This window comes from Neofelis nebulosa, chromosome 1, assembly GCF_028018385.1.
Source record: "Neofelis nebulosa isolate mNeoNeb1 chromosome 1, mNeoNeb1.pri, whole genome shotgun sequence".
Taxonomy (NCBI): Eukaryota; Metazoa; Chordata; class Mammalia; order Carnivora; family Felidae; genus Neofelis; species Neofelis nebulosa.
In genome coordinates, this window is record NC_080782.1 from 238,694,317 (window position 1) to 238,710,135 (window position 15,819).

At 41.3% G+C, this 15,819-nt stretch overlaps 1 protein-coding gene across 9 annotated transcripts in view; it reads right to left on the minus strand.

Moving 5' to 3' along the window:
- The window catches only part of ATP8A2 (ATPase phospholipid transporting 8A2), a 614,836-nt gene that overhangs the window by 425,352 nt on the left and 173,665 nt on the right, over positions 1-15,819 (minus strand). For all 9 annotated transcript variants that reach the window (XM_058689525.1, XM_058689573.1, XM_058689555.1 and 6 more), the window contains exons 12-16: positions 15,420-15,547; positions 14,506-14,583; positions 11,480-11,568; positions 6,902-6,946; positions 4,918-4,993 (exon numbers count right to left, since the gene is read on the minus strand). In XM_058689525.1, coding sequence (XP_058545508.1) covers positions 4,918-4,993; positions 6,902-6,946; positions 11,480-11,568; positions 14,506-14,583; positions 15,420-15,547 — 416 coding nt within the window. The remainder of the gene's footprint in view (positions 1-4,917; positions 4,994-6,901; positions 6,947-11,479; positions 11,569-14,505; positions 14,584-15,419; positions 15,548-15,819) is intronic.

A 15,819-nucleotide genomic window follows, 5' to 3' on the forward strand; every position in this document is an offset into this window, starting at 1 on the left:
AGGAACCGAAGGAAGTATTTACAGGCTCCCAAGGACGACTCTGGCTTTCATACTGTGCCTTACACTGGTAATTAATTGACCCGAGCTTATTGCTTTCTCTCTTTGCCATAAATGGTACTCAGCAACAACCGGTTCCACAGACAATTCAACGATTTAATGAGCTAGAAACACACGATACATAAAAACGTAGCAAGCGGGAGGACAAGAAAAGACCGCTTTCTCTTGCCTCTGAGAACTATCGTATCTGGCACAACATCTCATCCCACAGTGTAGTGGGAAAGAGGGTCTTTGATTCATGGCAAATAGTAAAATCTTTCTGACAGCTAATAAGAACAGTCGCACACACACTCAAATTAAGTTTCCACTTTGAGTGGTAGGCCAGACAACATTCTTAAAGATCCACAAAGAAAAAAATCCCTAAAACAAAACTGTTCTAACGTTGATTTTCTAGTTAACCTGGCATTCTCTAATAAATGAGGGAAAGGAGCCAAACCATGCACAGCCTATGGATAAGAGGTTTGTAACATATTTGAAACGAGTGCTCCATGTTTGCAAATAAACTTTTTCCTTTCTGCAACTTCCAAGAAAAGGCTTTTATAACTTCGAAGAAATGATTGTTGGACAAGGCACGCATGCATGTATATGTATCTTTTTAGAAGTTGAAGCTTTTGCGTGTGGAGAAATAGATACTATTTATCATTTTAACCATCTGTAAGGGCAGGATTCAGGGACATTAAAGACACACTGCTGTGTACCCACGACTACATCTACACCCAAAACTCCCATCTTCCCAAACTCTGTACCCCTCAAATAGTAACTCCCCATTCTCACCTTCCCCGACCCCTAATAACCTCTATTCTGCTCTGCCTCTATGAATTTGCCTATTTAAGGTACCTCATAATCATAAAATACCTGTCCTCCATTTAATAGATTTTAATCTGCACAAAATGCTTTCTATATCTAGAAATGAGTATTTGATGAATGTAAAACATAGAAAAGTAGGCATGTCTAAAATTGGCATGCCAAATCACAGCTATAAAGTACTTAAATACATATACAAATAATTTCTTCTTCAAGACTCAAGCTCAAAAGTCTTAGGCATAATGACTCAAAAAAGAAAGAAAAACCCCTATGTGTTCTTCCTTGGTAAATCTTTGGGAAATTATCCCACAAATAGGAAGCCATTGGTTAGCAATGTAAACAAAGGACCACATGAACTTGTTCCTTGAAATTTTCCGTAGGTGGATTCTTTAATAGGCAAATTCCACCTTGGCTATCAGCCTACACAAAGCTTAAAACATAGTCCTAAAGGACCCAGAAAATCAGAAATGATGACCCAGGAAAAACAAAAAATCTGTAGCATATGGAGGTACTCCCTTGGGAGGAAAGCAAAGGTTTTCTTGGCCCAAATGCTTTAATTTTAGTCAACGGTCCCAAGACAATTTACATAGGAATGTGGGATATCCATAGGCTAAAATCCCGAAATGCTTCTTCCCTCTCCTCAATCCTATTTTGGCAAAATAACCAAGTGATCTAAGAGGCTCTGTACTTAAAATGTTTTAAAAATCCATGAAGTACATTAAATCTAATCCCGATTTTCTGAAAGAAAAATACTGTAGCCTATGGTCCTCATTATTTATAGTCAAGCTACATGTTAAATGTCAGTGGGGTAATTAACACAGTAGCCAAGATGTAGAATACCCTAGAAGGCTTCAAGCACACCTTTAAAAAGTGGTGAACATAGGCAAGTAGGCTTTTGCTAAAATAATAGAAAATAAATTCTCCAGTCCATGGCCGTATCACACCCTCAGTGAACTCTGAGTGTCCAGATTATTAAAATACCCTTTAAAGTCTCCATGTGTTCGGGGCGCCTGGGTGGCTCAGTCGGTTAAGCGTCCGACTTCAGCTCAGGTCACGATCTCGCGGTCCGTGAGTTCGAGCCCCGCATCGGGCCCTGGGCTAATGGCTCAGAGCCTGGAGCCTGCTTCCAATTCTGTGTCTCCCTCTCTCTCTGCCCCTCCCCCGTTCACGCTCTGTCTCTGTCTCAAAAATAAATAAATGTTAAAAAAAAAAAAAATTTAAAATCTCCATGTGTTCATCGATGCTTATGATTACCTCACTGAGCCAGGGATTCCCTTATGAAAATAGTGCTGGCCCTGCCCCACTACTCTCGACGGCCTTCCCACTGGAATGAAAGGAAATCTGGCTCAGGACGGCAGATGGTGAGGTGGCAATGGGAGAAAAAAAGCAGCACTAACTTCTCCAGAGAGTAGGGTTCCTTCCAGAAATGCATGCCATTGGCCCCGGGGCAGGAAATGCTCCTGTTAGAGGATCCTGATACATCTCCGGTCTCCACTCGAATGCCAAAAGAGGACCGAGCATGCGACCGACGGTCAGAAACAGCGCCCATGCATGGGTTCAGCTTTGAAGAGAACATCTGTACGTATCTACAAATTAACTGAGCTCGGTATTGCAAGATTTCAAAATTAGGGATCCCAGCGGCAAATGTAGAGTGTCTCCCCACGATCTCTTCTCTAAATGAGGATTTGCCCCCTGTGCACTGATTTTCTACACCAGCCCACACTCTAGGTGAATGCGAGTTACCATTCACTGTGGGTGCCCACGATGCCCACATTTCAACGATTCTGTTAGCCCCAACACCCACCAAAGAGATCAGAGTCCTCCATCTACACAAAATGAAATCGCTTTCTTGGGGAGAGGTATCGTACCCCGCCCCCACCCACGCCACAAAGGTAAACAATGACTCCTAATGATTTTACATCCGTTTCCCCAACTAATAAAAATCCCCTGAATGTTTTCTTACTCGTGTCTTCCCCCAGTACCTAGCAAGGTGACTGATATCAACCAGGCCCTTAAGCTGTTTGCTAAATGAATGAGTAGATGAATGAGTCTCTTATTTAAATTCGGATCCACTCGCGTGCCGTTTCTGAGCCTTCCCTGGGATTCTGAGGGACCCCGAGCACGAGGCTCACCTCACTTGCTCTGCTGTTTCCACACCCACTGATCTGGGCCAGGAAAACAAACTTGAAAGGAGACTAAGTGCAGTTCCCCAAGCCTCTAGGTCACCCTTCCACCTTCGTCCTTTCCCATTCTCCACCCCAACTTGAACAGACACATTTAGTCACCTAAATGCCCTCTAAACGCTATTCGGGAATCCTGGAGTCCTCCTTCAGAAAGCAAGCCCTCACTGTGCCCATGAAGCCTTGGATATCCGTGATTAAGCTGCCACCCTCCACAGAAGCTTCTCCTCAGATGCCACTCTTCAGCTCGGAGAACCTCTAGCCTAGCAGCTGGACCTACGGCTACTATCAAAATTCAAAAAAAAAAAAAAAAAAAAAAAAAAAGGGGGGGGGGGCACCTGGGTGGCTCAGTCGGTTAGGCGTCCAACTTCGGCTCAGGTCATGGTCTCGCGGTCCGTGCATTCGAGCCCCGCATTGGGCTCTGGGCTGACGGCTCAGAGCCTGGAGCCTGTTTCCGATTCTGTGTCTCCCTCTCTCTCCGCCCCTCCCCTGCTCACACTCTGTCTCTCTGTGTCTCTAAATAAACATTGGGAAAAAAAATGAAAACCAAAAGGGGGCGCCTGGGTGGCTCAGTCGGTTGAGCTTCCGACTTTGACTCAGGTCACGGTCTCGCAGCTCGTGCATTCGAGCCCCGCATTGGGCTCTGTGCTGACAGCTCAGAGCCCGGAGCCTGCTTCGGATTCTGTGTCTCCCTCTCTCTCTGCCCCTTCCCTATTCACGCTCTGTCTCTCTCGGTCTCAAAAATAAATAAACGTTAAAAAAAAAAATTTTTTTTTTTTTAATTCAAAAAAAAGAGAACACATCGATGCCTGTGACTATGATACAGGGCACGGACTTCAGCAGCATCCACTGGGTGGCCTGGGACCACTTCATCAGCACCACCGGGGACTGAGGCGGAAAGTCCGCATCCCAGCCGGTGGGCGTGGGTGCCTTACATGCACGCATTTGAGAATCGTGCCTAGGAAGACTTCAGTGTTAACAAATGGGCAAGTGCAGCAGAGAACAGGAAATTTCCTCACTGAGAATTTAGAGAAAGTTTGAAATAGATCTGCATCTTAACAAAATGTTGGAATGATAAACTTTTACTTTTGCTCAAGTTTACCTAACTGTAAATTTTTTTCAGAAAAAATCGGATGGAATTCACACTGATTAAACGGGTTGCAAAATGCCTTCATCCCTAAAGACTTTTCTAAGTTGGTATTTTTCAAAGTAGCTCTTCAAATGAATTTAGGCGACCCTGTAGTTAATCCCGGTTTGTTAGAATAGTAGAGATAATGTGATGTCAGAGTTAAGAATCAACCAGACTTAGGTTCCGAGTCTCCTATCTACTTTTGTCTGCTGGCAACTCTTGGCCAAGTCGTTATTTCCACGCAGCTTCCTATCAACTTCTCCGGGGTGACTCCAGCGCTGAAGGAAATACGCGTCAAATGTCTGGCACACGGTAGGATGCTATAAATGCAACGTGCTCTTCTGCCCTCCTTCTCTTCCCTAAATTCTCCCGGTCCAAGCATAAAGCAAGTGTCCTTCAAAATGCATGACCTCTTAGATGCACAACCGTGAAGAAATGGTACTGCAGAAATCTTAAAAAGCAGGAGAAATCCGAAATGTTGGCGAATTCCATATTGAGACTCGTCTTCATCTGGACGTGAGACTTTGGAGCTGCACCACACATTTAATTCAGCTTTGCGTTACCATGCAGAGTGTTAACCACAGAGCATTTATTTCAGATCACTTCCCTGAATACTAACTCCAGAAAAGTAAAACCACATCTCCTCCCCAGGGTCCAAAATTATAGATTTCAAGGCAGCACACATACACGTCAATAAAAGTACACCATAAGCTATGTAACATTCTAGAAGCAAAACAGTGGCCTTACATGATGATCTTCGATGTTCTTCAAGAGCCTAGGATCATCAAAGTCACATGAGTCACTAGGGGGAGGAGGTATCCGGCTGTGAGAGAGAACAGAAAATACTTATTCAGTTCAAAAACTTCTTTAGAATCTACCCGCACCTAGTAAGAATTTGTCTTGAAGAAGAATCACACCTAGAAAGCCTATAGATTTATATTAAACTTTTAAAGATTTGGAATAATGCATATTATTTCAGACCTCGAGGTAGAAAATCTTTAGCCTTATTATAAGCAGAGTTTTTTTTTTTTTATATGTTCATTATAAACAACGACATAGTTACAAGAAGAAACAGAGGCAGGGGTCAACACTTTGTCACTTTAGCTGTTCTCTAACGTCTACCAGGGAAAATTTCTGAGTATTTACCTCAAAGCAGGTAAAATAGAACAATTATTGTACTGTATCTAGGCATTCATTTATGGTCAGAACTCATACGTAGAAGAGAGAAGGAGGCAAATATTGTGAGAAAGGAAACGATAAAACTTGATACGATGGCAGTGTGCTATCACACTGAAGAAAATGTGAAGGGTTAAATATATTCCTGTATCCCCACTTCCTCCTGAAACCCCTCCTTGGAAACAAAGACGACGGAAGAAGTGACCACAGCCGAGGTCAGCCTGAACTCTGGATGTGGGAGTTTAGCAGAGCACAAACCAACAGCTTGTGCGGTGAAGAGACTAGAATACCAACTGATGCCCCTTGCAGAATCTTGCGGAAGCCGAGCAAATGGCAGCCTGAGGTGTCTGTCCGATAAAGGGAAAGTGGGAAGCAGGAGGGGTTCCAGATCCATCTGAGGAAGAGTCTGCCTCCAGGAACCTTCCCCCTCATCCCATGCAGCCAGATAACTGAACTTTTTGGAACTCAGAAAGCCATGGAAGGTTTATAGTTTGGAGAAGTCCAATCAGAGTAGCCTTGGACCCAGCAACACGGGGCACACAAGCCGGTAGGGTAGGGAACTCTCCCAGGACAGGAGTCTTAGGTGCATCCTTCGTGACCATCAACTCTCTGCCTCTACTCAGCTCCTTTAACAGCCACAGCCAGATTTAAAGCCTGGAGAGTTCTCCTGAGAAGACGACTGATCACATAGAAGACCGAGGCTGACATCCAAGGATCCTCCTAAAACTGCAGGTCCCGGCCGATCATCCCACAGGGAAACCAGTCAGTCATCAACTGCGTGGTCTCCCCTGACCATGTAGCCCTACCAATCAGCTTTGTTAGTATATAAATCTTAAAACATGAGCACACACCATCACTAGTCCTAAGGGAAATGCCAATCAAGACCACAATGAGATACCATTTCACACCCATTGAGATAGCTATTGTGTACATGAAAACAAAAACAGAAATTAACACGTGTTACGAGGATGTGGGGAAAATGCGTGTTGCTGCCAGAAATGTAAATGGTGGAGCTGCTGTGGAAAACAGTTTGGTGGCTCCTCAAAAAATCAAACATAAAACTACCACACGACCCGCCAATCCCGCTTTCAGGTATATACCCGTAATAATTAAAAGCAGAGACTAGATACTTCTATACCAATGTGCACGGCAGCATTAAACACACCAGGCAAGAGTAGGAAAAAACCAAATGCCCATCAACAGATGAAGGGTTATACAAAATGTAGTATATAGATACAATGGAATATTACTCAGCCTTTCATGTCAATAGAATTCTGATACAGGCTACAATATGTATGACACAACGTTGAAGACATTATGCTGGGAAGCAGGAAGTATGGAAGGTATCAAGGGAAGGACTGGCTGTTTCTTGTTAAATTCGTGTAGTTCCGCTATTACTTTTAAAAGCATATTCATGTTTAATTTTAGTTTGGTTCTCTCTTGGAAAAAGAAATATGAAACTTTTATTAACAAAATATTTCAGCGAAAATGACAATACAGAATTGTTCCAAAACCCTTCCCACTAAGACATCAAGAAGTGCTAGAATCCACTTACCAAAAATCATCTGACGATGGTTCTCTTGTCAATTCCGGAAAATGACTGCCAGAGAAAGGGAAACAGAGCGTTCATAAAACTGATCAAGAGAGGCACCCACACAAAACATTCTCCGGGACAGATCATGTGTTAGGCACGAGACAAATCTTCACAAATTCAAGGAAACTTACGTCACATCAGGCATCATTTTCAACCATAACGGTAGGACCAGAACTCAATTACCAGAATGAAACTGAAATTTCAAAAATATGCGGAGATTACACAACACACCACTGAGCAACCAATGGGTCAGAGAAGAAATCAAAAGAGAAATTTAAAAAAAAAAAAAAAAAAAAACCACGGGGAGACCAAAGAAAATGGAAATACAACATAGTAAAACTTATGGGATGTGGCAGAAGCAATTCTAAGAAGGAAGTTCACAGTGATAAATGCCGGTACGAAAAATCTAGAAAAATCCCAAACTACCTAGTTTTGCACCTCAAAAAACTAGAAAAAGAACAAATGAGACAACGTCCTTTGTATACTAACTTCCTTAGCATAAGGAAGAAAGTAGCAAAGATTAGAGCAGAAATTAATGAAATAGAGGGGGAAAAAAAGATCCATGAAACTATGAGCTGGTTCTTAAAAAGATAAACAAAATTGACAAACCTTTAGCTAGACTCAGCAGAAAAAAGCAGGACTCAAAATCAGTAATGGAAGAAGTGATACAATAGAAATATGAAAGCTCATAAGAGATACTATCAATAATTATATGCCAAGAAATTGGACAACATGTAAGAAATAGATAAATGGATAAATACCTAGAAACCTACAACATACCAAGACTGAATTATGATGAAATAGAAAATCTTAGATTGACTACTAGTAAGCAGATCAAGTCAGTAATCAATAGCCTAACAATGAAAAGTCACATCCAGACAACTTCACCAGTGAATTCTCCCAAACATTCAAAGAAGAATACCAATGCTTATCAAACTCTTCCTAAAAAGAGAAAAGGCGAGAACCTCCCAAACTGTTTTTACAAGGTCAGCATTACCCTGATACCCAAACCAGTTAAGGGCACCACAAGAAAATTAGAGGCCAGTACTCCTGGTGAACACAGATGCAAATATCCTCAATAAAGTATTATCTAACTGAATACAATAATACGTTAAAAAAAAATCATGCACCATGATCAGTTGGGATTTATTCCAGGATACAAGGATGGTTCAACATCTATATTCCATCAATGTGACACACGACACTAACAAAATGAAGGATAAATATCATATGATCATCTCACTACATGTAGAAAAAGTATTAGAGAAAATTCAACATCCATTTATGACAAACATTCTCAACAAAATGGCTATAGAGGGAACATACCTCAACATAATAAAGGTCGCATGTGACAAGCCCACAGCTAACATCATAATAGTGAAAAGCCGAAAGCTTTTCCTCTAAAATCAGGAACCAAACAAAGATGGCCACTCTTGCCACTTTTATTCAACACAGCACTGGATATCCCAGCCACAGCAATCAGGCAAGAAAAATAAAAGGTACCCAATTCAGAGAGAAGTAAAATTGTCACTAATTGCGGATGACACCATACTATATATAGAAACTGTAAGAGTCCACCAAGTAACTATTAAAACAAATGAATTTAGCAAAGGTCGGTTGTATTTCTGCAGACTAACAAGGAATCATCAGAAGAGAAATTTAAAAATCTCAACCAAGGAGATGCAAAACCTGACACACTGAAAGCCGTAAGACATGAAAGAATATAAAGACTCAAATAAATATTAAGATATTCCATGTCCATGGATGAGAAGAATTTATACTGTCAACATGTCCGTACGAACCAAAGCAATCTACGGAGTCAATGTAATTCCCATTTAAATTCCAATAGCATTTTTCACAGAAACAACAAATAATTATAATTTGTATGGAACTACAAAAGACCCAAATTGCCAAAGCAATCTCGAAAAACAAGAACAAAGCCAGGGACATGACACAGCCTGGTTTCAGACTATATTACAAAGCTATAGTACTCAAAACAGGATAACACTGGCATAAAAACAGACACATATATCAATGGAACAGAAAGGAGAGCCCAGACATGAACCCATGCAATATGGTCACTTAATTTCTGACAAAAGTGCCAAGAATACATAACAGAGAAAGGACAATCTCTTCAATAAATGGATAAATCTCTTCAACCAACTGGACAGCTATCTTACACCATACACAAAAATTCACTCAGAATGGACTACAGACTTAAATGTTAGACTTGAAACCATAAAACTCCTGCAAGTAAATACAGGTATAAGCTCCTAGACATTGATCTTGGTGATCATTTTTTTGGATCTGACACCAAAAGCGAAGGCAGCAAAAAGCAAAAATAAACAAGTGGGACTACACCAAACTACAAAGCTTCTGCACAGCAAAGGAAGCCATCAACAAAATGAAAAGGCCACCTACTGAATCGAAGAAAATATTTGAACATCATATACGTGGTAAGGAGTTAATATCTAACATATATAAAGAACCCATACAACTCAATAGAAAAAAAATAATCTGATTAAAAATGAGCAGAAGGAGGGAGCCTGGGTCGCTCTGTCAGCTGAGTGTCCAACTTCGGCTCAGGTCATGATCTCAACAGTTTGTGAGTTCGAGCCCTGCGTCGGGCTCTGTGCTGACAGCTTGGAGCCTGGAGCCAGCTTCAGATTCTGTGTCTCCCTCTCTCTGCCCCTCACCCGCTCACACTCGGTCTCTCTCTGTCTCTCAAAAGTAAATAAACATTAAAAAAAATTTTTTTAAATGGGCAGAAGGAGGGATGTCTGGGTGGCTCAATGGGTTAAGCATCTGACTTCGGTTCAGATCATGATCTCAAGCTCCATATCGGGCTCTCTGCTGTCCACGCAGAGCCCACTTTGGGTCCTCTATCTCCCTCTCTCTCTTCCCCTCCACCACTCATGCTCACTTGCTCTCTCAAAAATAAACATGTTTTTACAACGGGCAGAAGATCTGAACTGACATTTTTCTGAAGAATACAAACAGATGGCCAACAGGTACACGAAGATGTGTTAACCATCATGTAAATGAAAATCAAAACCACAATGAGCTATCATCTCCTACCTGTTAGAATGGTTACAAGAAATAAGACGTGTTGGCAAAGAGGTGGAGGAAAGGAAACTCTTGTGTGCTTCCGGTGGGACTGTAAATTGGTGTAACTGCTATGGAGAACCATATGGAAGTTCCTCAAAAACTTAAAAATAAAACTACCGTATGACCCAGCAATTCCAATTCTGGGTATTTATGAAAGATTCTGGGTATTAAGAAGATAAAAACACAAACTCAAAATGATATCTGCACCCCATGTTCACTGCAGCATTATTTACATAGTCAACGTATAGTCAAGACATCCTCACTGTCTATAAATGGATGAAAGGATAAAGAAAATATGGTACATATGTACAAGAGAATATTACTCAGCCATAAAAAAGGAAATCTTGCTATTTGTGACAACATGGATGGACCCTGAAGGTATGGTTAAGTGAAACCAGCCAGCCAGAGAAAGACAAATCCCATATGATCTTATGTGAAATCAAAATAAACAAACAAACAAAGCAGGCAAGCTCACAGATACAGAGAACAGGTTAGTGGTTGCCAGAAACAAGGGGTGGGGAGTGGTCAAAATGGGTGAAAGGTGCAAAAGATAAACATCCACTTATAAAATAAGTCATGGGAATTTAACCTACAACATTGTGACTGTAGTTAATAATAAATACTATACTGTATATTTGAAAGTTGCTAAAAGAATAGACCTTCAAAGCTGCAGCGCAAGAAAAAAATCAATTTTGTACCTATGTGTGGTGACAGATGTTAACTAAACTTACTGTGGGGACCATTTTGCGATATATACCTGCACTGAATCACTATGTAATACATCTGAAACTAACAAAGTTACATGTCAGCTATACATCAATAAAAAAAAAAAAATTAAAAAAAAAGGCATTCAGGGGGCGCCTGGGTGGCGCAGTCGGTTAAGCGTCCGACTTCAGCCAGGTCACGATCTCGCGGTCCGTGAGTTCGAGCCCCGCGTCAGGCTCTGGGCTGATGGCTCGGAGCCTGGAGCCTGTTTCCGATTCTGTGTCTCCCTCTCTCTCTGCCCCTCCCCCGTTCATGCTCTGTCTCTCTCTGTCCCAAAAATAAAAAAAATAAAAAAATAAAAAAATAAAAAAATAAAAAAATAAAAAAAAAAAAAAAGGCATTCAGGTAAAAATAGGAGTAAGACATTTATAATTATTAGGTTATAAATTTAAAGAAGTTAAATTTATAGAATTAAAGTTTTAAAATTAAATTTATAACATTAAATCCAGGGATTTCTTACCAGGAAAATATTTGCAGAAATAAACTGTGTTAACTGTTCAAAGTTGGGACCCATTACATTTTAAACCCATTCAGTAGTTACTACGTATCTAAATCTCTTACAAATATCCTTTCCAAATACCAAAAAGGTATATGACTAAGCAACTAAAAATAAACTTGTTTTGCTGGAAGAATGCAGATCAAATTTTAAGTGATAAACAAACTTACCCATAGGTTACCCCAGCAATGCTGCACTTCTTGAAGTTCATGATATTGCATGTAAGAGTTCCAGTTTTATCAGAAAATAGGTATTTCACCTAAATCAAAGAACGGAAGAAATGTACATCAAAACTGTAGTAAGATATCAACACAAATACAGTCTTTCCTTCTCTATTTTTCAAAAATCTCCATTAATTTTAAAAGGTAAATTCCCTCAAAGCAAGTAAAACACGTTTTATAATTATATATATTATAATGTTACAACATATTTTATAATTATATATTAAATATATAAATACGTTTAATGCACAGACCACTGGGGCACCTGGGTGGCTCAATAGGTTAAGTGTCCGACTTCGGCTCAGGTCATGATCTTGCTCTCTGTGAGTTCAAGCCCCACGTCGGGCTCTGTGCTGCTGGCTCAGAGCCTGGAGCCTGCTTCGGATTCTGTGTCTCCCTCTCTCTCTGCCCCTCCCCTGCTCACTCTCTACCTCCCCCCAAAATAAATATTTTTTTAATTAAAAAACAAACAAAACAAGAAAACCTTGTCCACTAACCAAGCCTAGAATGCAGTTGTGTGGAAACGTGCAAAGGAGGGGCCTCGATAACAGTCCTGCTGCCACATCCGTCTCTAAGCACAAGCACTAGGTCCTTCCACAAGGACACATCACTCTCCAGGACAGTCCCACGATCTCATACAGCACCCTGGTCTAAGCGTTCAATATATCAAGACAACAAGCTCAGACTTGGGCAACCCTCAAGACATTTTTTCTCACTCCACTCCTAATTGGATTAAGAAAGCATATCCTGAAACAACACAGAACAAACATGAAGGTCCTCCATCATAGTAACAGTTAAGATGACACAAAGGCAGCATAGACGTGCTATAGATTATAGAACCTTCTGAGATACAAAGTTTTACAGATTTAACACACAAAGCTCCCAATATACAAAGGTGAAGAGAGAAATTTCTAGAGGTCACGATTAGCTGAATGGAAAAGAGATGAACTCCAAATGCACATGTGCTGTGCGAGTTATGTTCTCTCCAGTGGATCATGTGATGGGGAAGAGGGCAAAGAGCTCAAGAGCATAGGGGGATGGCTGCCCAGTTCAGGCTCTGGACACAAACTAGTTAATGTGGACTCTGGAAAAGTCACCTCCTCCTTCTGGGCCCCGCTTTCCACATCTATGAAACAAAGACTTTGGCCAGAAGATACAGAACGTCTGGGAAATGAGGTCATGGATTGGTGAAGGGAGAATAATTAACAGAATTGTCTCCTGTAAAAATTCCAGTTTCTCGGTGGTTTTCTAAAGAGGGGCCATGATTGCTACTGGATCTACTCCAGGGATCACAAGGGGGAAGCCATGCCTTACTGTTTGATGGAAGAAGGATTAATGTGTGAATATTTATTCTGTACTTTCTCTTAATGAAACGATAGAGGCAAATGCACTATGAATTATTTTTGAAGCAATCAAAGGGTCTTCAAGTAAAGGAAAATTAGTAATGTTCCTGAAGGAGTCAAATATTACATAGAAATAAAAATCGGTAAAGTATGGGTAATTAATGCTTCAACCATAAGTTGTTGTTTTTTTTTTTTTTTAAGTTTACTTATTGATTTTGAGACAGACAGAAACAGTGTGAGTGGGGGAGGGGCAGAGAGAGCCGGAGAGAATCCCAAGCAGGCTCTGTGCTACCAGCACAGAGCCCAATGAGGGGCTTGAATTCACGAACCTGAGCCAAAACCAAGATTGGGATGCTCAACCGACTGAGCCACCCAGGTGTCCCTGTAAGTAAGTTTTTACATGCAGTAGGTCTAGGGGTATAAAAAATTCAGTAGAATCAGCCTTCCAATAAGCAGAGTTTCCTTCTGCCCCTCTTTTTTAAAAATTAAAATATTATATCACAATGTTAAAAATGAAAGCTTTCTAAGAAGGAATTATCAAGATTTGCTCTCATTCTGCCTGTTGAATTTTAACTTATCCTTAAGTTCCAAGTCAAAACTAGGTAGCTTGACCCCAAGCAAACTTTTCCCATGTTCCCAATCAGGATGAATTTTTATCCTGGGTACAACTTGAGCACTTGTAATCCATCAATTACTCGGATCCAACTTAACGGGTCCTGAGAACAATGGTAAACGGAGCACCGTGTTAAACTATGACCAAGGCAACCAAAGACTTCATATTGGGCACATCCACACCCTCGAATAGACTCGAAAGGTCCAGGACAGAAATAGATACCACGTCACTATCGTGTCTCTCATTTTACTGTTTTTACATTTGGAGAGACTGTCATGGAGACATGGAAGAGAGATTAACTTTACTGAAAAACTAAAAAAGCATTCAAAGAGGAGGCAAATTTAGTCTGACATATATATAGCACCCACCTTGCAGGGCTGTTGGGAGGTTTAAATAAGATGTATAAAAGGAAATTACAACCTTTAATTCCAATGTGCTCAAAAGAGGGCTTTCCTTACAGTAATTTCAACACAGGATGAAGATAAAACGCAAACACAACTCATTAAAGGCAACAGGGGTTTCAAAGGTGAGAGCAGAAAAGAAACCCGTTCCCCGGAATGTTCCAGAAACAAAATCTAAAACATGTGAGAAATGTAATAGATTTACGTCCCTGCAAATTAGTTCCCTCATGTTTTGTAAGGTTACCCAATACCTGCATGTCTGAATCATGGTTTTCCCCATCATTTCCTCCTGATAAACAATTTTAATATCCAAACTAACGTTGCACTTTAGTTTTTGTGTTAATTTTTTTGCAGGTACCTTCTAGGTAATAAAATACACCGATGCCTCAAAAAAGCAGGTGAAAACCAACTAACATTTCTATTTAATAATATTGTACTTTCAATATTATATATATATATATATATCTACATATAGATGTATATAGATATAGATATATATCTTCAGACATCAAAACCACATTCCCAGAGAACTATTTTTCCAAAATGTCTGATGGTTCTAGCACTGGCCTCCCCAGATGCTCGTGTCACCACTACCAAAGTTCCCAGAGAAGCTCTCACCTGCCCCAGCTCTTCATTAAGGTTTGAGGTCCTGGCCATCGCAGGGGTGTCATTTCCTACATAATACATATCTGTGTCCTGAGAGAGAGAGGGGGGTGGGGAGGACGCTTCAGAAAATAAATACCATTAGTCCTTCACTCAGATCAACGCAGAAAAGCGGCTACAACTCATAGTATAAGTGCTCATTTGGGTGAGGAAGTACAATGGCCATTAGTATAGAGAACACTGTGATAGAAGACAATATGCAATTTATACACAGAAGATTTGGTTGCAAGACGATCACTGCATGACCTAGTCCAACCCATGCTTGTGATCAGCCAATACCTCATTCACAGGGTTGCCGGCAAGATCAAATAACAATGCACAGGAAGGCGCCCAGTCTACAAGCACTGGCTGAAGTTCACTGCTTAATGGCCATGGGAGCTCCCAAAAAATTCCACCTCCACTCTCGCAACAGAATCCAAGTGTATATGGTCACGGTGAATTTGATATACGGTGAACACTAAAACAGACACACCTACGAGACCTTTCCTGCGGCACTAATTAGACTGTAAACGCATTTGCAGCCACTTCGTCCCCACTCACCCGAAGACATGCGCCCGCTGAGCACTCTGCCTCCATTATCTCACTTAATCCTCACAAGGACCCCCTGAATGGGCACCCACGTCCTCCCCTTTAACAGACCGGGAGGCGGAGGTCCCAGGCATCTAGTCCTTGCCACCACCGGCTCAGCGACAGCCTTGCCAGAGACCCCCTGCCAGTCGTCTGGCCAGTTTAAGTCCCAGACCCAATCCTAAATTAACCACGTTCTTCCTTTTCTGCGAGCTCGCCTGAGAGGCTCTGAGCCAACAGGAGAAAACGCTGGTTGACCTTGCTCCAGTCACCCAACTTTGAAGCTCTGCTGTGATACTCACCCAGTTTATAAAAAGGGCTTGAGTGTATTTCACAACCTCAAGAGTCACCAACAGACTGATGGGAATCAGATTGTTGTACAAGATGATGAACGTCAACAGGTTATAGCCGAAATTATCCGAGGTCGTGTCTGTGGAAGAAAAACAGAGCATCTGTGAGCTTTAGTTCGTCTCCACTCGGTTTCCCTTTCCTTTATTCTTGTGGAACTTTTCTAGAAGACGTTCGTGGTGTATGTATAAATCGAGAGCTTCGAGTTACAACACTGTGAGCGCCTACTACGTGGCATACAGTGCATACCAAGACTGTTAATAGGATCCCTTCCACCAGAGAGCTGGCTTCTAACAGGAGGTTGTGGGGGAGGAGAGGAAGCAGGAGCCAGCACGCCCCTCACTGTCCATGCAG